General features: G+C 39.4%; 1 protein-coding gene across 6 annotated transcripts in view; it reads left to right on the plus strand.

Moving 5' to 3' along the window:
* drd2a (dopamine receptor D2a) overlaps positions 1–22,886 on the plus strand; it is a 36,735-nt gene extending 13,849 nt beyond the window's left edge. For 4 of the 6 annotated variants that reach the window (XM_010871664.3, XM_010871673.3, XM_020042739.2 and 1 more), the window contains 7 exons: positions 6,344–6,654; positions 12,558–12,667; positions 15,254–15,390; positions 15,685–15,887; positions 16,481–16,564; positions 17,439–17,814; positions 21,881–22,886. In XM_010871664.3, the coding sequence (XP_010869966.1) occupies positions 6,344–6,654; positions 12,558–12,667; positions 15,254–15,390; positions 15,685–15,887; positions 16,481–16,564; positions 17,439–17,814; positions 21,881–22,077 (1,418 nt within the window). In that variant the 3' untranslated portion in view covers positions 22,078–22,886. Of the gene's footprint in view, positions 1–6,343; positions 6,655–12,557; positions 12,668–15,253; positions 15,391–15,684; positions 15,888–16,480; positions 16,565–17,438; positions 17,815–17,948; positions 18,002–21,880 lie in introns of all 6 variants that reach the window. The other 2 variants (XM_010871691.3, XM_010871683.3) reach the window with 2 other exon arrangements.
* The last annotated feature ends 1,717 nt before the right edge of the window (positions 22,887–24,603 follow it).

Here is a 24,603-nt window from a genome sequence, read left to right on the forward strand (position 1 = left end):
GTCAACTTGGGCTGCGACATTTACCCTTCCAAGTAGCCCAATTTCACAGCATTGTCCAGATGACTCCCGCTGCTCTCATGTTTTGCAATCCTTTCAGAAAGATGTTTCATATCTTTGTAACCCGTCCTCGACCAAGTACCATCTCCACCAAATAGCAGCCATGGAAAACAGAAGATTTTTTTAATGCTAATTGTTAGCCACTTTTTCTTCAAAAACCACTCCATGTTAAACCCGCGGTTACTTTTAATAGCGGTTTGAGTGATGACAATATCCCGTGGCTGATCGGCACCAAGTCGATTTACTTCAAGTTTCCTCCAAATTAAGGGGTTCAAACAGGTGCTCGAGTATGAAATCCACTTTATTCATTTTCTCAAGTTATCTGGCGTTTGTGAAGCTAACAAGCTAGCTAAGACAATCCACCCTCCAGATAGACAGCCAATCAGGTCTGAAATACGAAATGACGCTGTAGTGAGACTACCGGCTGTCAGCCCCACTTGGCATCAAATTCGTGTGATCTACATTGATCACACTAACATTCTGAGTGTGCATATTAGTATTTTCACATGTACAATGTATATTGTATTGTGAGAGAGGGGCTAGCCCCACATTCACGCTTAGCCTATGGCCTACTACTGCGAACTCGAATCGGCAGAACGCAGTCTGTAGCAGCAAGGCAGGGACCAATGAACATGAAATAAAATCCTAACACAAATGATATGCAATTTAGGAAGATGCTATATTCATAGACAATAAATTATAAGAAGTAATCTTCGAAAAATAAAAACAATATCATTTTGTTGCAGTTCTTTCTGTTGCCCCTAATGACCAGTCGCCCCTTTACGGACCTGGCTAAGTCCGGGACAACGTGGTGTGCAGCAGTAAAATGTGTCTGTGCGCTTCCAATTTTCTATTGTTAACTGGTATTATAACTTGATAGCAATGTTCTATCATGAGCCTGTGTCATCCTGCTGCAGAACATGTGTATGCCTCATGCCTAAGGACAACCCATAGTCATTGTATATTAGCCATATACCTTCCTCACTGGCCTTATTGCTCTAATATAGCATTTAGATTATTCTTCCTCTAAAATTACTTCCACACATTACAATGGCTGGTCCCGGGACCATATAAAGCACGGTTTGTGGATATAGATGCTTTCTAGCACATATGTAGTGCTTACAAAGGCAGTTTAAAGCTTTTTTACCCTCAACATCATTGAAAGTGGGACTGTTATGGTAATGTTTCTTTCTTGGAGCATTCAACAAAGTGTTATCAGCTTCAACAAGTCAACAAACAATTCAATTTCCCTAGCTGCAATAAATGGGACCAGCAAATCTCCTTCCAAAATTAATTATTTAAGTGCTACTCATGTTAAATGTAGGGAGGTTTGTAGATGTTATGCAACTGTCATTTGAATCACCCCCTCAAATATCCATCCTATGGTTTAGAGAATAGTTACTCACCCATATCTCTATGGCTTAGAGAATAGTTACTCACCCATATTTAACGCCTGTATTTGATTAATTAGATTTTCAAACCCTACACAGAAAAACCTCTTTGATGCACATCAATTTGTAAGCCATATGCTTTTGGACCATAAAACAGCATCAAAGAAATTGTAGATGGTATTTTAGTTGGAGCATAGGAAATATAAAATGTTATTAATTTAAAAACACGCCCTTGTTGATGTGTAGCAACAACCCTTATTATAGTATTTTGTAGTCTATTTATGTTTCTTTGTTAATTTTCAGTTTTTTATGATAAATGATTAGGTGCATTCATTTTTTAAATGAATATCACTGAGCCACTGAATTGCTCTGTCTTATTGTACGCAATAAGGAATCAACATGAAAAATTAATTATATATTTAAATATTCAACCTGATTGACTGGTAGAGAATCTGCTAGAGCACTCTACACTCACCTAAAGGATTATTAGGAACACCATACTAATACTGTTTTTGACCCCCTTTCGCCTTCAGAACTGCCTTAATTCTACGTGGCATTAATTCAACAAGGTACTGAAAGCATTCTTTAGAAATGTTGGCCCATATTGATAGGATAGCATCTTGCAGTTGATGGAGATTTGTGGGATGCACATCCAGGGCACGAAGCTCCCGTTCCACCACATCCCAAAGATGCTCTATTGGGTTGAGATCTGGTGACTGTGGGGGCCATTTCAGTACAGTGAACTCATTGTCATGTTCAAGAAACCAATTTGAAATGATTCGAGCTTTGTGACATGGCGCGTTATCCTACTGGAAGTAGCCATCAGAGGATGGGTACATGGTGGTCATAAAGGGATGGACATGGTCAGAAACAATGCTCAGATAGGCCGTGGCATTTAAACGATGCCCAATTGGTACTAATGGGCCTAAAGTGTGCCAAGAAAACATCCCCCACACCATTACACCACCACCACCAGCCTGCACAGTGGTAACAAGGCATGATGGATCCATGTTCTCCATCTGTTTACGCCAAATTCTGAAATCAAATTCTGAAATTCAGAAATCGAGACTCATCAGACCAGGCAACATTCTTCCAGTCTTCAACTATCCAATTTTGGTGAGCTCGTGCAAATTGTAGCCTCTTTTTCCTATTTGTAGTGGAGATGAGTGGTACCTGGTGGGGTCTTCTGCTGTTGTAGCCCATCCGCCTCAAGGTAGTGCGTGTTGTGGCTTCACAAATGCTTTGCTGCATACCTTGGTTGTAATGAGTGGTTATTTCAGTCAAAGTTGCTCTTCTATCAGCTTGAATCAGTCGGCCCATTCTCCTCTGACCTCTAGCATCAACAAGGCATTTTCGCCCACAGGACTGCCGCATACTGGATGTTTTTCCCTTTTCACACCATTCTTTGTAAACCCTAGAAATGGTTGTGCATGAAAATCCCAGTAACTGAGCAGATTGTGAAATACTCAGACCGGCCCGTCTGGCACCAACAACCATGCCACGCTCAAAATTGCTTAAATCACCTTTCTTTTCCATTCTGACATTCAGTTTGGAGTTCAGGAGATTGTCTTGACCAGGACCACATCCCTAAACGCATTGAAGCAACTGCCATGTGATTAGTTGATTAGATAATTTAATTAATGAGAAATTGAACAGGTGTTCCTCATAATCCTTTAGGTGAGTGTATATTACCCATTCAATAACAATATTAAAATCAAGGTATTTAAAGAAACAAGTTAAGCAATGAAGTACAACATATTTGTACTTTACATTAGGTTTTATGAATTTCAGTAGATTGCATTGTTGTAAAAAATTGGTTCAGCCTATGCATCATCATGTCTAGCCATCACTAGCTAACAGGGAAGAAATCTTTCAGCAAACAGCAAAAAAAATAATTACTCTTGTTGGTCAGAATAAGCAGTGCCCTTTATGGATTTTCATTTAAAAAAGCAATTGTATTGTAGAATTACAAGATGGCAGCTTATGTGGAACAGATAAAAACAATATTAATAAAAATATTTTTGAAAAATCTGAACAGCGCTCAAAGAATAAATTCAGGTTTTTAACAAGGTGAGACAGCTACCAGTTACTAGCTGCACATCACCCTGAACCAGCTGCACATCAGAACAACCAACTTTTGCATGTCGCATGACATGCAGAAACATGGGAATCTCATTCAAATTAGAAAGGAAGTGGTGGTTAATTAAATAATGGAGTCTGGCAAATTCGCAAGCAAGCCTTCAAAAAATTCAACAGAACTATTTAAAATGAAAAAAATAAATAAAAGGCAAATCCAGATGAACTGGCAGGTTTGTTCCCTCCTATGCTTTAATCTTTGCAGCACAAAACTTCCATTTACTGTAGTCATTTGGGGATGTAACAAGTCATTTGGGGATGTACGCTATTTCATGTGGTTAAGGCTAGTAGCTAAGCAAACGTTATGTAGCTATAGCAGCAGTACCACACTATCATGTTGTTTACTTTGTTAGAACCTAGACTAATAAAATATTAGACTTTAGATTTGGTGAGACCAGGGTTCGAATCCTGCTCGCAGATTTGCCCAGAGGCCCACAGTTGCATGGTGGATGAATTGAGCTAGCGTTCGGAGTGGTTGCTTTTGCTCGTTATGCTGTGGAAACTTTTATGGAGGCTTGGGAACCAGATGACCTAAGAATGCATTCCCTCCCTCAGGATTTCTGTCTAGATTTCCTGGTTAAGTGTGCATCATGATAAGAACCAGCGTCGTATGTGCTTTACGTCAACTGTTCCGATTATGCCGCAATGAAGCAGTGCCTTGATCACAAATTCAATGTTGCGCAATGAGGGAAATAGACTTGGTATAGAAAAAATACAAAAAATAGACTGAGACTTCTTGAATTGGGATGCTGTTTGTGTAGCATGCCTGTCATATCAAATGTTACAGATATTACAAAGGAAGAAAGAAAATCAACTTGAGCCTGTTACAGCGCTATGGTGTGGTTGATGTAAATTATTGCACATATTGAGAAATGACAGTGTTTGCAATGTATATTAATGCTGTTACAATATGAATATTCTTCTCATATTTCTATGCATTTGCACTACCAGTTCCAGACCCCACCCATACACGCATTTTTCAATATTGAAACCTTGCCGTTAATTAACACATCAATATATGTATTTAGGAAAGATGGGATAGGTTTATTTTATTTATTCTTTCATTTCTGCAGTCTATTCATCAAACCAGGCTATAATTGACAAAAATTGGAATAGACACTGATTCCAAGGTAATACACGGCTATTTATATTTAGCCACAAGGATTCATAGCCTGAACTTGGATAGCTGCCATTAGTAATTTTAACCAGGAAAGATGCCTAAGGCGGTTAGAAAACAAATCAAAAACCTTCTATCACTGAATAAGATCAAGAACATTTCCTTGTTATTAACAGATGTTTTTCGTAGTCCCAGCCACTTCTATATAGACTCACACGCACATACACACTTTATCAGACACACAAATAAATAGTCCTCCTCCATTTGGGTTTCAGCTCAACCTAGTCCTTAGTCAGCTGTGCAATGGCAATATGATGAGTGTATGCTGGGTGGTTGGGCGGCTTTTGGGCAGATGTAGGTCACTGTGTGTTTATCCAGGTCTGTACTTCTGGAAAAGTCACCTAATTACAGATGATAAATCAGGCTTATGAGGTCAGCTTCTCATCTGAAATCAAACAAATCCTTGATAGAATACATTAACAGCCTGTCAGTGAACTGAGAGACAGGAAGATACAGGCTATTCTGGAATGCGTGTTTCTTATAAAGGTTTCCAGGGTTTTTATTCTGAAGATCCATATATTGCCAGTGGGCATATTGGTCTTAGCTTACACACTTAAACCTATTGTAAAGGACATCAGTATCAGTTTGTGTAGAAAAGATCATACTACTCAATAAAATATGTTGTGTTGGAGAAACGATTGTGTTGAAATTAAACTGTTAACCTCCCACCAAACATTGAGGCCAAAAGATGATCGTTTGCTGATTTTTTTTGCATTGATCTTTAGCTTTTGCTTAATAACACTGTATGCTCAAACCATACAAACTCCACCGGTATGAACTGCAGGACAATCCCACTGACGTTTGCGGCACAAAATAAGCTTTAAATGTATCTGAAATTGTGAATGTGATTGGGAGATACAATGGTCTTCTTAGGCCACAACTCCAAATCTTGTGCCATGGCCTGGTCTAAGAGGCTGGAGATACAGTAAATATCCGTCGCTTTTGTTGATCATCTTTGAATCAATGTAAACTGTGCACAGCAGGTATACAGATATAACTGGATGTTGGCAAGGACAACCAGTGAAAACACAAAGCTTTCAGTAAAGACAGTGAGAACAATCTCACATAAATAAAGAATTAGAGCAGGCAAATAAATGACTTCAGACAGCAAAGGGCATCTGTGGGGTAAAGGAATAGTCATGTTCCTTAGGGCAATGCTTTCAGATAGGCAGGAGGCAGGGGCTCGTGAGAAAGGGACAGAGAGAGAGAAAGAAAACCCCATTGCTAACGTCTAGTCTTCATCTAAGGAAGGTGCCTGACAAAGAAGTGAGCATCCACACAAGCAAACTAAAACTGGTTCTTGTGAAAGTTTCCAGAACTGTTTTACGTTGAATATCTCATGACACGAACACAGTCCGGTTTTGCTATCGTTTTGTATTGTTTTTCAAGTAACCAACCAGATGTTACATGAATGTGTCGGTTTCTCACAGATTATGTTGCCGATTTTACGTGGAACCTCAATGTTTTGTGAACGTTCGTTGGTTGTTGATGCTGATGCCGTGCCCTATATTTTTGTAAATGCAAGTAGCATACGTTCTCGTAATTAAAGGTGTCTCCAACTAATTGTTCCTCTCCATTTCAGGGCCCGTCGCTGGCCTTTGTCACTCACAGCAAATGGATGTCCTTGCACAGTATGCCTACAATGAGAGTTTCTGGGACAATGGGAATGGAAGCTTGGATGACACCGAGAGTGTGCAGAAGCACCCGTACAATTACTACGCCATGCTCCTAACGCTGCTCATCCTGGTCATCATCTTTGGCAATGTGCTGGTGTGCATGGCCGTGTCCAGGGAGAAGGCCCTCCAGTCCACCACCAACTACCTGATCGTCAGCTTGGCTGTGGCGGACCTGCTAGTGGCCTCCTTGGTAATGCCCTGGATGGTGTATCTAGAGGTAGGCTGACTGTCCAGCAGGAATTGCTGTTGTCAGGAGGGTGGATTTACATTGTGCGCCCCCCACCCCTCCCCCCACCCCCCACAGTTGCTGTAACAAGGTCACCTGTACACCTGACATGCAGAATGTACCCGGGCATTTTATATATGTTGGGTTGTTGTATTTTGCTGTAAAACTTTTTTCAATGCATCTTCTTTAGTACAGGGGTTCCCAAATCTCATCTCGATATTGGTATCTCCGTTTCACCACTATATTTAAAAACTGAAATTTAGAATATTTACTTGCTTAATCTGAGCTACAAAATATTGTTTTAAACATTGTTTTAAAAATATTTAAATCCAAAGGAAGTACTGATTGAGATGCATAAAGGAAGATCATCAGGCAATAATTGTGAATGATCTTCAGTGTGGAAAAGAACATTATCTTTGATGATGTTCTTTCACCCTGAGTCTGATTTAATGTCCTATCTGTTCTAAGGGGATCTGCATGAGGCAGAAGACGCATGTCCCTGAGTGTCTGGAATGGGGATTTGGTAGTATAATAGTAAAACATTAAAATGTTAAAACGGTATTTGTAAGAAGAAAACAGAAACCGCTGTGTTTATTACACCCACATTTTGCAGAAACCAGAGGGGATGCAACTGCTCAGTTTTTTGGGGTATATGCTATTGGTGAGAAAGACAATATGATTTGCTGATTTTTGCACAGGAAATCTGGTTGTTAATTGAATGGAAACCTAGCATGTGTCACAGAACAATCTCTTGTGAATGTTTGTTGCTTAAGTTATCATAATAAATGCAATTTACTGTGCACCACATGGAGAAAAACCGCTAAGCCATATGCTCTGTTCATAACCAAGTGACTGGTAGAACTGACCACTTAGTGTGAAAAAAGCATAATGGCTTGACTTGGGTGCCTAGAAAAAAGGTCTGCACAGGTTTTATAGCAAACCCATATATTCTGGTCTTGGTACTAACCAATGGTTTGCCAGTACGCTGTGAGTAGACTAACCTACGGTGAGATTGACACCTGTCATAGTGTGAGGACACACAAAATAGATTAATACTCGCAGTGTGAGGACACACAAAATAGATTAACACTCGCAGTGTGAGGACACACAAAATAGATTAACACTCGCAGTGTGAGGACACACAAAATAGATTAATACTCGCAGTGTGAGAACAACACAAAATATGTGCTTTCATAGTTATTCTTTTCATATTTGTCCATAAAGGTGTTCCCACCTCAATTATTTTGCGTAATCAAACCCGGAACCTTAAATAACCAACTGTCCCTTCTAATAAAAATGTCAGGAAATGAATGCCTGTTCCAAATAAGCAATGATTCTCAATCAATTGTTTATGGGGTTTGAGGTTCGGGAGTAAAAAATACGGGGCGTATGATAGAAACCCTATCGTTGCAAGTCTATTCTGTATCAGTCATCTGAATGTTTTCAATTGGGATGCCAGCCCGTATTTTTTTCACATCGCCCAATCACACGCTTTGTTCGAAATACCTCAAATGGCCGGTTTGCCTGCCTGTGAGGAGGACACTGACAAGTCCGCTGCTCTGACTGGGTAGAGTAACTGTTTTAATATTTAAGTGTCTGATTCCGTCTGATAATTTAGATTGCTTTTGCCTTCTACATGCTGGCGACTAAATCAAAACACGAGGATGTTCGCCAGCAAACCATCAATGCGCATATTAAGAAGAGCAAAAGTGAAGGAAAAAGTCTAGTGACAGAAATAGTGTCTGCTCGCTGCAAGTTTGGAGTTAACGGACACAAAGTCACACACCGCTGAGCACTGTTCCTGATCTCAGCTTTTAGTCTATAAACCTGGAGTGACATCGTGACATATAGGGCTTGTTTGCATTAGGAGAGAGAATGAGGATGACTAGATAGACTCATCTTGGTTTGCATAATTCTTTCCATGGCGATTGAATATACACTGGCATGTTTGAGACACACCACCCACTACTGTGGCCGTCAATCTAGTAAAAACTGAGTGATATGCGTGCACACTGCACAGACACTTGATATAATTCTGACTGAATTGCCTTCACACTCGCAAAACTCCAGGGGGGCTCTATCAAAAAAGTGGAGCACTACCTCGGAAGTTGGCCTTCTTGAGCTACTGATGTCTGCAAGTTTACACAACAAAATAATCTAGCATCTCCAGTCTTCTTCGCTAAGTCTCGTGAAAATGTAGCGTAAACACGCCCGTAGGAATTTTGCCAAATGTTTCTTAATACTGATTACATATATACATCTGTTTCAGTTAGCTGGTCAGGACAATTACAACCCCATTTCCAAAAAGTTGAGATGCTGCGTAAAATGCTAATAAAAACTCAATGCCATGATATGCAAATAATGTATCCCTATATTTAATTGAAAATAGTACAAAGACAACATATCAAATGTTGAAACTGAGAAATTAGACATTTTATTGTTTCTGGAAAAATACATGCCAATTTTGAATTTGATACCAGCAACACGTTTCAAAAAAGTTGGGACAGGGGCATGTTAACTACTGGGTTGCATCACCTGTTCTTTTTAAAATACTCTGTAAGCGTTTAGGAACTGAAGGGACCAATTGTTATAGTTTTGAAAGTGAAATGTTTTCCCATTCTTGGTTGATACAGGATTTCAGCTGCTCAAAAGTTCAGGGTCTCCTTTGCTGTATTTTTCATTTCATAATGCGCCAAATGTTTTTTTCAGATCTGAACTTCAGGCATGTCAGTTTAGCGCCCAGACCTTTGGTCCCTCTCCTTGACCTAAGAAGCTGTGTGATATTCCACCAGGTTTAGTTTTTTAGAATTACACAAATTTTCCAGTCTTTTGTTGAATTTGTCCCAACGTTTTTGAAACAAGTTGTTGGCATAAAATTCAAAAAACAATTAAGGTCTCAGTTTTAACATTTGGTATGTTGTCTTTGTATAGAACTTTTTCCTATTGAATATAGGATTTCAATGATTTGCACATCATTGCATTTTGTTTTTATTTACATTTTACGCAATGTCCCAACTTATTTTGGAAATTAGGTTGTAATAAAATAGGTGGTTCAACATGACATGGTTGGATTAAGTCCTGGTTAGTTATACTAATCTACTTGATCAGGCTCATTGATTTTGCCTGACCCTCCCTGTCACATTTAAATACTAACATTTAAAAGTACTGCATGGCTTAAAAGTGAATCAGAAAAAAGTGTAACTTAATAAAAATAAAAAATAGATGCACGCCCTGCATCTTGTTTTCTGCTGCCAAGTTACCATTAAATGTTAAACATTTTAATTGAAATCCAGTCAATCATAATAATAATTGCCTGACAACAGGATTTGTCTTCATGTTGTTAGTTACTAATTGAGCCATGCTGCGTAATTGTGTAATTTAATTAATCCACATTGCATCCTTGGAATTAGCTGACTGCTTGCTGAGTAAATAAAACATTTTAAAATGAAAACTATTAACACATTAGTGACATTGATAAAGGTGCCCAATGGAGGTCAGATGATCAGGGCTGAGTGAAGAAATGCTAACATTATTAATGACTTACCATCATGGAAATTAATGACAGTGCCTACAAATCTAATTTTAACTTAGCATGTACAGCAGCCGCACAGACAATGTCAAAATGTCATTCTGACAGTAAATGACTGCCTATTATTTATTGATGTGACTTTTAAAACCGGATTGTGTGAGCAAAGTGTGTGCTGCCTAAACCGTGGGTAAACTATATAAGGTTGAATCGATGAGCAGAGACATGTCACATCGTAAAGCAGCAGAACAGTAGCCTTGGGCAACAAAGCAATCAAATTGACTTTCAGCAAAAAGAAACGAGAGCTGAAAGTAACACTGTTTTGGAGAAATACCTTGCTGTGTTAGGGTTTTATTTGTGAACTTGGACTTTGGCCAGTGTGGTGTGAGGCAATTGAGACGGCAGAAAAATACACCTGCTGTGTGTATATATCAATGAGCCCACCTCCTGATTTCAAGGGCTATCAAATGACACACTAAAATCTATAGTCTGTCATGTGTGCTGGAGCAGAACTGTGACTTGATCTCCTGCTCTAGCATTCAAGAAACCCCCTATGATTATCCTGTGTTTTTGTGGTCTACTTCTGGCAAAAGGTTGAGAAATGCCACATACTGTAGACTACACTCATTATGCAACCTTTCCACAGTGACCTATGGCTCTCTTTAAACATGCCTCCCAATGGTATTAAAAAGGATACCAAGTTTAAGGTCATGTGTGGATTAGGACACGCTTAACAAGACGTTAGGATATACCGAATTTGATTTGATGGTTTGTTGTGCACACATCTCATTTAGTTTGTTTTACTCACCAACGGCAGCATTGCGGTCTTTACAATCCTTGGAAATGTTACAAATTCAATCTAATCTTACACAGTAGGATTCAGTTTTGAAACATTACAAGAGCTTATTGTTAGCATGAGAATATATGCCTTAAGTGAAACAGACAGAGTTTATTTTCCATTGTCTTTGAATTTTTTGGTCTGATTCGCTCTCTCGAATCATTAGATTTCAAGCAGAGCAAAGAGATGTCACATAGGATTATGCTTCACCACGACCTAAATAAACACATGTTTTGTTATTAAAATGTTGTGTTTGGTTAATCGCCCCGCTCCAAGTAAAAACCGCAATTTGCCACGAGGCCATTGTCTATTTGTTTTCAATTTGGTGAGATCTTGTTCAGGTTCAAGTTAATTTATCTGCCTAGTCTAAGAACAAGCCGTGGTAATGTGTTTGTCACAGTCTGATGCTGGAGCACTGTTGCCCTTTCTCACTAAATGCTAAATTAGCATTAATTATGAATACGCTTCAAATTCAGTCGACCAATGCTAAATATGGTATATTGAGAGCATATTTTTGGCATGTGCAAGATGACCTCGGGTCTTGAGATTGGTTATTGGCTTTGATGAGCAGCTCCGAAAGATGCTTAGCCTCTCTTCTCCCAGCCAGCCTCACAGTATGTTATAACATAATAAGATAACGTACAATCTCAATGCAAAATGACAAAAACAAAACGTCAGCCCTAAATGAGAATATATGTGTCGGTTCGCAATTGACATTAACATTGCAATTGGATTTCTCGCTACACTTCATTTACTATGTTGCCGTCAGTAAGGGCAGTTACAATACTGAAAAAAAATCCATGCTATTGTCAACATCACTAACATCATGTAGATATATATTCCAATGAATGCAGAACCAGAGTCCCTAGTATAATCCATATGACCTGATGTTTATGGCTGTTTGTTATGAGTTCCACTTCCATTAGTTAGTGAGCCTAGTATAGAGAAGTTCTTGTTTGGCTTGTCAGATGCAAGGACATAACCTTCTTTGAGCCTGAGCTTGGGTTAATTTATAAGATACTGGAATTTCTGGCTGTTCGCACAAAGAAATAGGTGAGATACAGTAATCCGGCTTGACGACTCTAAGTGAGATACAAAGCACCCACTGTCAGAAGTAATATGGAGGTAAGAAAGTGTAGGATTTTCCATGGTAGGCAAGGTTCGAATAACATTAAGTCATGCTGGGTTGTTTGCAATTGGCTGCAGAATGGGAGGCCTGTTGATGTGGAGAGGGAAGAAGCTTTGTGAATAAGAATGGGTTCATCGGCCTCTTAAAGCTGAATCCATATACATTCAAATCTATATTTAATGTATACAGAATATCAATATTTTTTGTTGATTTGCTTTTTACATGACAGGGAAATTATGGTGATTATAGCAGGCATTGGCATGTTCATGACAACAACTGAATGATCTAGCTCTGGAACAATAACGGTGTGCACTTCATATCTGACTGACACTTGAAACTGCTGGACGGGGTCAAAACTAATAATTGTGTTATTTATAAATGTTGTACCATATTTCTTTCAGGTGGTGGGAGAGTGGAAGTTCAGTAAAATCCACTGTGACATCTTCGTCACCCTGGATGTTATGATGTGCACGGCCAGCATCCTCAATCTCTGTGCCATCAGCATTGATCGGTAAGTGCCCTGGGAACTGTTGCATGTTAGCGTCAGATGTCATTGTGGATTTGCAGTGAACCTCGTTCAATTGAAATGCAGACAAAATGCACTTTTGAAGCAGTTCATTCTCAAGTGCCCTTTTCATTGCCCAGGCAACACACTGTCCGTAGGGCCTCGTGTTCTAAAGAAAAACGAAAAAATATATAAGTTACACTATTTTGGCGGGAGGCCTGCCATTGTAGTCAGGGTTTCAAGGCATAGGAAGAGGTGTCATTTGGAAATGTTTAACACATCAGCAGTTTTTCATGTACATTGACATTTACTTAATCAGACAAGGTCAGCTAAATGTTGCCAGGGAAGGTAGTTTAGGCATCAATCTAAAACTACAAATCTCACATGGGGGAGCTCCAATTAAATCTTGCTTAAAGACTACATGCATGTCAATGAAGTTCAAGTAGTTCAGTCGAGTTCTATTAAGTTTGGGCCCTAAAGACCTACTTGTTTAACCATTCTGGAACATGCTTTTAAATACCTAGGACAACATTTATGGACTGCTTATTCTGCAACGTTTGCTTTAATTAATCAGAAGTATTTTATTAAGCCATTGGTGCTCAACTCACTTCCAATCGCTAACTCCCCTGTTGCTGTGTTTTGTTTACCACCCAAAAAGTAAACGAGAGTGAGAAGAATCCGGTATTTCTTATGTGTGAAGAATAAGGTATATTGCTGAGTAGTAGTCAGTGTGAACATGACAATTGCAAACCAAGCACCTATCAGCTGTTGCTATTAAATTTATGATGTAAATATCAATGGGTTTTTTGTTACTCAAACGCCTGGCCAGAACAATTGTTTACCTTGGTCATATGGATACTGTAGAGAACTAAACCATAGTCTGTATGGAGAAATGCTAGATGCAAAAGACCAGCAAAGACTGGCTCGTTGTAGAGATACTGCGGGCTTAGATAGGAAGAACTGCTCTTATCAGTCATGACCCATTAGTTAAATATGTGACTTTTCTGCGTGTGTGTTCATTATTATTTAATATTTTTGTAATTTTATGTTTATATTATTGCTAAAAATCATGGCTCCACTGCAATTGAGACTGTGAAATCAAGTCCTAGCTTGATTTCTCTGTATATCTCTGTGTATGTATGGTAAAATAAAAATATCTAAAGACGAAAACTGCCAAATACACTATGCATACAGGATAGCGCAATGGCCTGTGACAAAGGCAAGTCAGAACAAGCTGCTCTTCTCTGAGCAGGCAATCCTTAAATAACCTCTCCCGGTCCTGCTGGAGTTGTATGGCCTTGCATGGAGGGTGTATCATAAACATGGGAATTTACTCAGTGGGAGTTGGTTCAAAACATGGTGCTTTCATTTTAGTATCAGATTAAATTAGATAATAATTATACCCATTTATGATGACACCTGCCCTTCTTATGATTTTAACAATACTTAACTCGAAATGGGAGTTAAGTTAATTGTATTTAAATGAATTCTACATGTTTTCACATACACTGTGTTTTATGTTGCAGATAAAGACAATATTTTACTGCACATTTCCTAATGTAGTCCTTTGATTAAAATACTCTAAATATAAAATAAGTCTTAAATATGCATTTTACGAATTAAATATGCACTACTGAATATGTATTACCCTTGTTTTCGTAATTCAGCTGATGCGCTTAAACAGAGTGCACTAAATACATTGGTGATTGCCCACATTTAGTGTCTCCATTACTTAACAATTAATTAATCCAGTTCATTTGGAGATTTGCTTTGCTAAAATCAAAAGATGACAGGTACTTTAGGTCACTGCCATATAATCATCACTCCTTCTAAGACCACCATTGAATGGCTGTTGTGCCAGGCCTACATGTGCTGTGTCCTATACCCTGGGGATGAGGTTAAACATCCAGGCACCAAAAACAATACTACTTATCTTCACAGGCAATCCAGAGCTGTAATGCTGTTTTCTCTAAAAGTGCTAATGTTGCCTTAGGCCTTAAAAGCCTTTTCCTAAGGATTTCAGCCGAATCGCTAATAAGGTCACACAGCAGGCTAGAGGGTAATTGATAAGGCCCCTAGCAGGGAGGTTGTAGAGGTTTTATGCTCATAAACACACTGAATGCACATTAAGGTTCATGCACATTAAGCACCTTTTTATTGTCGTGATTGGCATTAAACCTCTATTCAACTGAATAAGCAGTTTTTCCGGATTACCTAGCTAGTTTCTTGTCACCTCAGAGTTTCCCTACCATATCTTCTACATTTACATGTCTGCTAAAAGCACAGCACAATACAGATTACAGTTGGTTTCCCATTGTTGTGTCATCTACAAAGTAAAAAAAAAAAGAGCCAGTTATGTAGAGTTCGGTAGAGTTCAGTAGAGTTCGGTGCTTACAAGACTGGGGTTGTGGCTTCAATTTGCACAGGAGGATAACAAAATGTATGCACTTACTACTATAAGTCACTGGATAAGAGTGCCTACTAAATGCAAGAAGTAGAAAATCGGTGTGGATTTGTAAAACCGGATCATTTCCTGTTTAACCATTAAGTTCCTTCCCTATCTTTCCTCCACTTTGCTTTCTTCCAATACAGATATACAGCAGTCGCTATGCCGATGCTGTACAACACTCGCTACAGCTCCAAAAGACGGGTCACTGTTATGATCTCGGTGGTGTGGGTTCTGTCCTTTGCAATATCATGCCCCCTGTTGTTCGGCCTAAATAACACAGGTAATAGCCGGGACTGTAGGCTGCCTCTGCTCTGCACTGTAATCGTTGCTATTGCGCCATGCTCCCAAAGTATATTCACTTTTACGCCGGTGGGATGCAGTGTGTCAATGATAGGTGACGCTAAACTGTATGGCTACTGTGAATGGGGACAACATTGTCGTGGTCAGTTTGATCGCTCCTCTCATACATATGTAGTATATCCATCCAAAATGACCCCTATGTATTTGGCCCTGATTTGACTGTCATTCTAGTTTTCTGTATTGACCGGTGTGACATTTTGTTTTTGTGTCCTAGCAACCCGTGACGAGGACCTGTGCATCATTGCCAACCCGGCTTTCGTGGTGTACTCCTCCATTGTGTCCTTCTACATTCCTTTCATCATTACTCTGCTGGTCTATGTGCAGATATATGTGGTGCTTCGGAAGCGGCGGAAACGGGTGAACACAAAGCGCTCATGTCAAGCGACTGATGACCAGAACATGGGCCCCACCTTAAAGGTGACTTGGCCTAGACTGCATTCATTCATGAAGCGTGTGACACAACCGGAAGATTCCGTTCAATCCATTGCAAAAGACAAAAGTGTTTTTGTTTTCTAAGACATGCAATAACAAGATAATGATTTGGTTGTGGGTGGCAAGATGAACATAGATGATTCTAGTCAGGGTTAAAAAGAGAATGTGCAATTATACTGAAACATTGCAAGAGACATTTCATAATGATGAGCTTCATATTCCACTGTTATTTATCTTTTGACATGACATAAACCACTTGGCAGGAAAGCTAAAATGCAATATTCATAATTTCATTTTCAAACAGATTTGGTGACATAAAGCAGATTATAAACCCATAGGAAAATACAACAAATCAATGTAGGTCCATTGTACATAAGGGATAAGTCAAAAGATGGCTGAATCAAAAATCTTCTAGAAATCTTAACCACAGGACACCATTCCACGGTGGCCTGTCAATATGAAACTTGTCGTCACCATAACAAGAGTATTGATTCCATCCCTCTCCTTAAATGCATTACTCTGAGACCACTCTACCTGTGTTGTGACTGTGTGCCGGCTTTTCTCGCTTGTTGTTTCAGGGAAAGTGCACTCTCCCTGAAGATGTGAGGCTGTGCACTGTGATTGGGAACCCTAATGGGAGTTTTCCAGTCAACAAGAAAAAAGTGGGGAGTCAAATTTGTTGTGCTATTCTCTATTTTATTAGAGATGCCGTCTCCATTCTTCCCATTTCTTTTTACAGATTTTTATCATTACAGTTTTTACACATTGCCCAATTCACAATTTACGGCCTTGCCTCATCGCAACAACTCCAGAGCAGCTTTTGGAGAGTCGAAGATCGACATGTATCCTCCCGTTCACATCTCAGTAGGCCATTATCACACTTCAACGAGGATGTGGGCAGCGACACACACACGCCGGAGCAGAGTGCATTCCTCAGCCAACAACCGTGACTGAGCCTTTAGGTGCCTGGCCCTACTGCATGGAGTCGCCAGAGCACAGTAAGGCAAGGCAGCCACCCGCCGGTCCATTCCCAGACCGGGCTGTGAGTCAATTTGCGCTGGCCTCTGCGTCCTGGACTCACACTCCCGGCCACCATGATGCAGCCGTAATGCGAGGCGGTGACTTAGACTACTGTACAACTATGAGGGCTGTTGTCCTCATTTCTCCTAGTGAGCAAATTATAAAGGAAAAATATTCAACGCTACTACTACTACTACTATATCAACTACTACTACCACCACCACTACTAGAACCATAACAGAGTTACCCTAGTACCACCAGTAGTGTAGTGGAGGGTAAACACTAGTAAACGAGGTTTGATGTGTTTTAGCCAGCGGGCCCAACAATTTACCCACCTTTTGCAGAAAAAATCTTTGAAATTATATGGTCTTTTTTTTTTGACCTGTGATAAATCTTTTTATTTTTTACCGCTACATCTCTTAATACCGCCAACATTATTAATATACTTTTAATGGTTGATAATCATTTTAATTTGTTATTTTACAGTAAACATTAATGGATTATCTTTGTCAGCAGATTTTCATCAAAGAGGTAGCCCATGAAGGTGATGATATGGAGTTGGACGAGTTGACCAACCGCAAGAAACAGATGCATGCAGACAGTTCTTCCGCCATGCCTGTCAGCGATAAACCCATCTCACCAACCAAGGCCAACACTAGCCCTAACTCCCCACCCCAATCCCTGCCTGAGGGCCCGCTTAAAGCGGAGAAGAACGGAGAATCAAAGGATGCTGTAGCTGAAGTGCCTAAAGTAGCTAAAGCATTTCAGACTGAGGCCTTAGCCAATGGCAAAACCCAGACTTCTATTAAACAGCAAGCCACTCTCATGAGTAAGCGGAAGATTTCCCAACAGAAGGAAAAGAAAGCCACTCAAATGTTAGCCATAGTTCTGGGTAAGTTGTGTACACTACTTTAAATTCTGTTGGTATTTTCAAGAGATAGCTGGGATACCGACATTGAGGTGAAGCCTTACTTTACTTTTGAATGCCATAAGCACTGAGACAACCTTTTTGTTTCTGAAACATAGGTACTGTATAACCTATTCCCCTTAGTAAGCCTTACCTTGACAAGAGTTTACAGGTGAGATTTATAATTCAGTAACCTTAATAATTATTTATAGACCATATTTTATTTATTTAAGTAAAAAAAGGATTTTGGATCTGTGAGATATGCCATTCAAGTTACCAAAATATTAAGCTTTAGATAATAAAGACATCTAAAGTACAACCAAAAAGACAATTCAAAAAAATGAGTCTCAATAAAGCAGGCATTTTGTGTTTTTCAAATATATTTGGAACTGATTCATATCTGACACAATATAGATCCTATAATTCCTCTTCTCTGACATACTGTATACTACCATTCAAAAGTTTGGGGTCACATAGAAATGTATTTGTTTTTGAAAGAAAAGCATTTTTTTTGTCATTTGAAATAACACCAAATTGATCATAAATACAGTGTAGACATTAAGGTTGTAAATGTAGACATTGTTAAGGTTGTAAATGACTATTTAGCTGGAAATGGCAGATTTTTTTATGGAATATCTACATGGGCATACAGAGGCCCAATAGCACGCTGTGTTTGCTAATCCAAGTTTTTCTTATTAAAAGGCTAAATGATCATTAGAAAACCCTCTTGCAATTATGTTAGCACCGCAGAAAACTGTTGTGCTGAGAAAATAAGCAATAAAACAAATACAACTTTTGAATATCTGGACCATCAGCAATTGTGGGTTCCATTACAGGCTAAATATTTCCAGAGACAAATAACTTTCTTCTGAAACTCGTCAGTCTATTCTTGTTCTGAGAAATGAAGGCTATTCCATGCAAGAAATTGCCAAGAAACTGAAGATCAGGGATATCAATCTGTCCAGTCAGGAAGCATAAGCGATTGTGAATCAGTGTCACCTGTTTTGGTGCAAATGGTGCACTGGAAAGGTAACCGCAAGACAACCCCCAAAAAGGGAATGGTTTTGCAGGTGGTGGCCACAGAAAACTGCTCTCTCCTTATCCTTCCTGACTGATTCTTCTCTAGTTTAGCTTTTTTGCTAGTGTCCTTGTCACTACTGGTAGCATGAAGCAGTACCTGGAGCCCATCTTCCATCCTGACAGGTTAAGCGGGGGGTCTGAGATGGTCAGGGAAGGCATATCCTTGGAGGGTCAGACAGTCCTCCATGTCCTAGCCAACGGTACCCTGACTGCTGTTAAGTACCAGGATGAAATCCTCAGTTGGCCCTGGCAGTTCCTGGATGACGAAGGCATTGATGCTATTGACTGGCCCTCACGTTCTCCGGACCTGAATCCAATTGAGAACCTCTGGGATGTTATGAATCGGTGCATCCACCGCCGCCAAGTAGCGCTACAGACTGCCCATGAGCTCACCGATGCCTTGATCCAGGTCGGGGAGGAGATCCCCAAGGACACCATCCGCCATCTCATCAGGGGCATACTCAGACATGCTCGGGAGTGCATACAGGCACGTGGGGACCATACCCACTACTGAGTCACGTTATGAGTTGCTGTGATGAAATTCACGCAAGTTGGAACAGTTGTTTACTTTTGGTGTGAGCTGAGCCCTCAATCGGTTGGTGATTTTGGTTTCCACTGACCATTGTTGAAAAGATTAAGATGGGCAAAAGAACACAGACATTGGAAAGAAAGTGTTATGGACAGACAAATCTAAGTTTGAAAAGATGCTGGAGGAGTGCCATCATCTGTCAGGCATGGTGGAGGCAATGTGATGGTCTGAGGGTGCTTTGGTGGTGGTAAAGTGGCAGATTTGTACAGAGTAAAAGGGATCTTGAAGAAGGAAGGCTATCACTCCATTTTGCAATGCCACGCAACACCCTGTGGGCAGCACCTGATTGGAGACAATTTCCTCCTACAACAGGACAATGACCCAAAGCACAGCTCCAAACTATGGAAGAACTATTAAGGGAAGCAGTCTGCAGGTATCTGTCTGCAATGGAGTGGCCAGCCTAACCCTAACCCTTTTTGAGCCATTTCCAGCATGTCCACAGCAGATTGACCATATGGTCGGTAAGAAGTGCCCATCAAGCCAATCCAACTTGTGGCTTCAGAAAGAATAGGGTGAGATCTCTCCAGATTACCTAAAATCCAAAAGGTCTGCTTGGCTGTAATTGCTGCAAATGGAGGATTCTTTGACGAAAGCAAAGTTTGAAGGAAACAATTATTATTTAAATGTAAAAAAAAAAAATTCAAGGTGAACATTTTTCCGGACCTGTATTTCCCATTCAAACACATTTAATTTATGTTTTCATGGAAAACAAGGCCATTTCTAAGTGTCCCCAAACTTTTGAACGTTAGTGTATTTGTAATCAGATATGGATGACCTTAGATCCCAGTCACATTGGGTATTGATTTAAAATGTGCAGGTCTTGTGGGTGTATGAATTTCACAGATACAACCTTGCTTGGACATACAGTCACCTCAAGAAGTATTGGCACAATTCATAACATTTTACAAAAGTAAATGCAAAAAAAACAAAAAACATTTTGCACTCACCAAAGATTAATTTCGAGCCCAAATATAAGGAGGAACCATATACTTTTATTACAATACAATCATTGTGTTTGCAACCCCACAATCAATATTTTGTAAAGCCTCTTATTGTGAAGTTTGATTTGGCTGGCACATACATCTGGAGGGAACTTGGACCACTACAAGCTGAACATTTCAAGATCTCTGATGGTTTTAGGTTTTGGGTTATACTGCCCTCTTCAGTTTAGACCACAGGTTTTTGATTATTCATGCCTGGAGAGATGGCCATTGTAAAATATAGATTTTGTGGTCCCGCAAACATTCAGGTTTTGGGTGAAAAAATCCTGGTACCTAGTGGAATTCATTAAGCCCTCTATCATAACAAGCGCCCCTGGACCTCTTGTACCAAAAGAGCCCCAATAAAATATATGATCCACCACCATATTTTACTATGGGTATCAGGGCCGTGTCCATGTATGCAGTCCACTTTTGTCGCCAAATGTGCTTATGGTCTTCATGACCAAAAATATAAATTTTATGTAATCTGACCTCAACAGATCATTCCAATTGTAGTTCAAATAATCATTGGCAAAGTGTAGGCTCTATAATGTGCGGCATGGGCTTAGTAAGGGCTTCTTTCGTGCAACCCCTCTACGAAGACCTTGTTTACATGGAGGATGAGCAGTCCCCAGACCTCAACAAAACAGAATATATTTGGGATGAGATCAGGGCCTTAGCTAATGTGGGTAAAGGTGGGTTTGATTCATGGGGCCCTTACTTGGCAGGGCCCACTGATCGTAAAAATATCAATGTCATTTATAAGTGAGGGGGCCCAGGCATGTATTTTTTCTGGGGGCCCAGGATTCCTGGCAACAGCCCTGGATGAGATGGAACAGACTGCTGAACAAAAGAATGTCCCCCTTTCCAACCTGCAGCAATGCAGTTAATTCCCACCTCCATGTGAGCCTACCGGGAAGTATTGCTAGAAAAAAAGCAACTGTCAAAAAAAGGATGCACATACAAAACAGAACATCATACCTACTATAAAACATGTATGTGGATCTTTGATGTGATTGGGCTGTTTTGCTTCCAAAGGTCCAGTGACAAGTGTTAAGGCCAATAGCATTAACAAATCAGAAGTACCAGAACATTTTAGACCCTGGTTAAGTATTGGTCATGTGTATATCGTCCAGGAAGATAAAGTTTTAATACAATTTTACTACCTGTGTGGTGAATGCTCTGCTTCAAAATAAAACAGGGGAATGAGACAAAAAGCTTACATCATCGTCTGTGAGGCAGACAATGATGCAACAAAAGGAAATGTTTTTCAGTTTAATCGAGGAGAAATACATTTTTATAAAGGATAACATGATTAAATGTCGACATCAACCACCAGACATTAGGAACCAAAGGCTTGGTTTGTCCACATTTCACAGTCTGTCTTTCTCTCTCTCTTCAGGTGTATTCATCATTTGCTGGCTGCCTTTCTTCATCACTCACATATTGAACACCCTCTGCACTACATGCAAGGTTCCTCTAAAGATGTACAACGCGTTCACATGGCTGGGATATCTGAACAGTGCGGTGAACCCCATCATATACACCACTTTTAATATAGAGTTCAGAAAAGCTTTCATCAAGATCCTGCATTGCTAAGATTAGCATTAAAGGAGAAGCCGGAATAAAGACAAGCATCATATGCTAATAAAATATAAATATCACCCAAGTGAGGATAGTGATCATGACCATGCTTCTCAGTGACGGTCTTTGAGTCAGTTGGTAAATGCCATACCGGAAGACTTGGGGACTTCATGGATTCATTGGCGGCTTCATATTCTCTCGAATGAATGTATAATGAGGAATAATGTCTATATCAATAAACTGTTTCTTGGACAATGTTGTTTTGGTCTTAACCATTGTGCTTGTCACAACCATGTAAGGAAATGTAAAAGAGGCACAAGAAGATGTGTTCAGAGCCATTAAAGCAAACCTGCGTAATATGTGTATATGATGTATTTTGATCATGGACAAACGGCGAAATATCAACAAATCAGTGTTCAACTCGGTATTTAAACTGATCATATTAAATTGGTGATCTACTGTTGTAAGATCCCTGCAGCTTTTAACCACCTACAGAATGGAATGTGTATTATATAGAGAGTACAACTTTTGACTCATGGTTATGGTGAAGTCCCCTTGAGAAGAGTGATACATGAAATCATAATGGTTATTATTATTCAAATACAAAAACCCATTACAGCATCCCTGGTCAAGTGTTCCTATACAGCTAGAAGGGCCAGCAATAGGGTTTTTGTACAGTTAATATAACTTGATGTATATGCTTTTTATAAACACATTCAATGTGATTGTATGCCTGCAATGAAAATGTGATGCATGTTACATTGCTCCTCTACATTCTCATGAAATGTAAGTTTGATGAAAAAAAACTGATGTCCAATAAATTAAGCTATGTGCCATGTAATGCCTTATTCTTTGAAATGCTTCATCAGAGATGTCAAACAAGTTTTTCTGTCCTAAAAAGAGATTTTTCTAAAGATCTACACAACCTATTCCAAATAACATTAGAATTTGTTTAAATTAAGTGGTTTTGGTTGAAAACCCTTTGGCAGCTTGTACATTTTAGTCGGAAGCTCTTACCCAGAGCATCTTAAATATGTTGTATTCATCTTAAAATAGCTATAGGTGGCCAGTCATGACTCAAAGTTACTTCCACATTTCTCGTTTGGCCGCCAGTTTTCATTTTAGTCAGTTATCCACCTACATTCGAACATCAGTGAATACATGCTGATACAGAATTTAGCAATATTCTATCTAATTCTGAAGATGACATAGTTAATTCTAGTTATACTTATGTCTAGCTAGAATAATATAATGTAAGTCATTAAAGATCTGCCGTTTTTTGGCTTTGGTCAGGAGTCTAGAAGTCGGGGTATTGAAACTTTGCTAAATCAAACAGATATCAGTTATCTCGTTATTAAATACACAATAGTACTGTATACTTAGCTGAATACTAAAGTATGATTGATCCAGAGTATGTCATTGTCCAAAGATGCATTCCCCCAAAATGGTGTACAATGTAATTTGTGTCAATATGCAGCCAATATCATCAAATCCACGTCAAACTTGACATTTCATGGCTATGATAGTAATTATATTTAGGCACAAATCGAGAGGTTTTAAATTTGTGTTATTTGCAAAAGACCAATTCCAATGTATTAGCCGGCGGTACTGAAGGATGTAAGTGCCTTACACCATTTCATATGAAAATTCATTTAAAATGTCTGTCTTCCAAAAGAAAGAATGTGACCACTCATCCATCAGACATGACACCTTCCATTTCAGTCTGTTTTCTGTGTATAGGTACATGATCTAATTGTATTTTACTGATGCAGTATATTGTCTCAAATAAACACTGCACATTCTGTGTTGCATTCCCACTACTTTACTTCTCTTTAATTGGAACAATGGATTTGGAAGTACTGTCCTGTGTATTAGCAACTAAAAACATGTCTCTCTGGGCAAGATATTACCGTGGTGCACATAAAACATACTTTGTTTCCCTTTATAGTGGAAAAATCTTATGCAATATGCATTTCACAAAGACAAATGAACAATAAATCTTTAGTGTAAAAGTTCCATTAGTTCCTTCTATGGTTTAAGAGTTTGCTAAGCTTAATATACAGACCCCAACTTCTAGGACAATATAATTTGCCCCATGGCAACCTTATCAGACGCTGTGGAGTCTCTCTACAACAAAGCAAAGCCAGAGGTTCAAAGCAAAACACCTGACCATCTGGTCTGTGCATGCTACTTCACTAGAATAAAATATTTAAATTAATGCATGTACATGGTTATGGGTACAATTTGAGTTTTTTCACATATGAACATTTTTAAAATCAAATGAACTGGATCTATTAAATATGTGAAATGACGAGTATTTAGCACAAACAATTAGGCATTACTTATGTCACAGTAATTTAAAGGATATCTGTGTATTGGTACCTGTATTCAGAATGAACATGGGAACCGAGTGGACGAGGTGGTGTGTTTGCGAGGTGGTGGGATATGTATGTGTTTGTGTGGGTGGGTGAGTGTGAGTAAGTGAGAAAGACTGTGTCACTGGAGAGTATGTTTGATTGAGTATGTGCCAGGTGTGGGCCT

This window comes from Esox lucius, chromosome 1 (assembly GCF_011004845.1).
Source record: "Esox lucius isolate fEsoLuc1 chromosome 1, fEsoLuc1.pri, whole genome shotgun sequence".
NCBI lineage: Eukaryota > Metazoa > Chordata > Actinopteri > Esociformes > Esocidae > Esox > Esox lucius.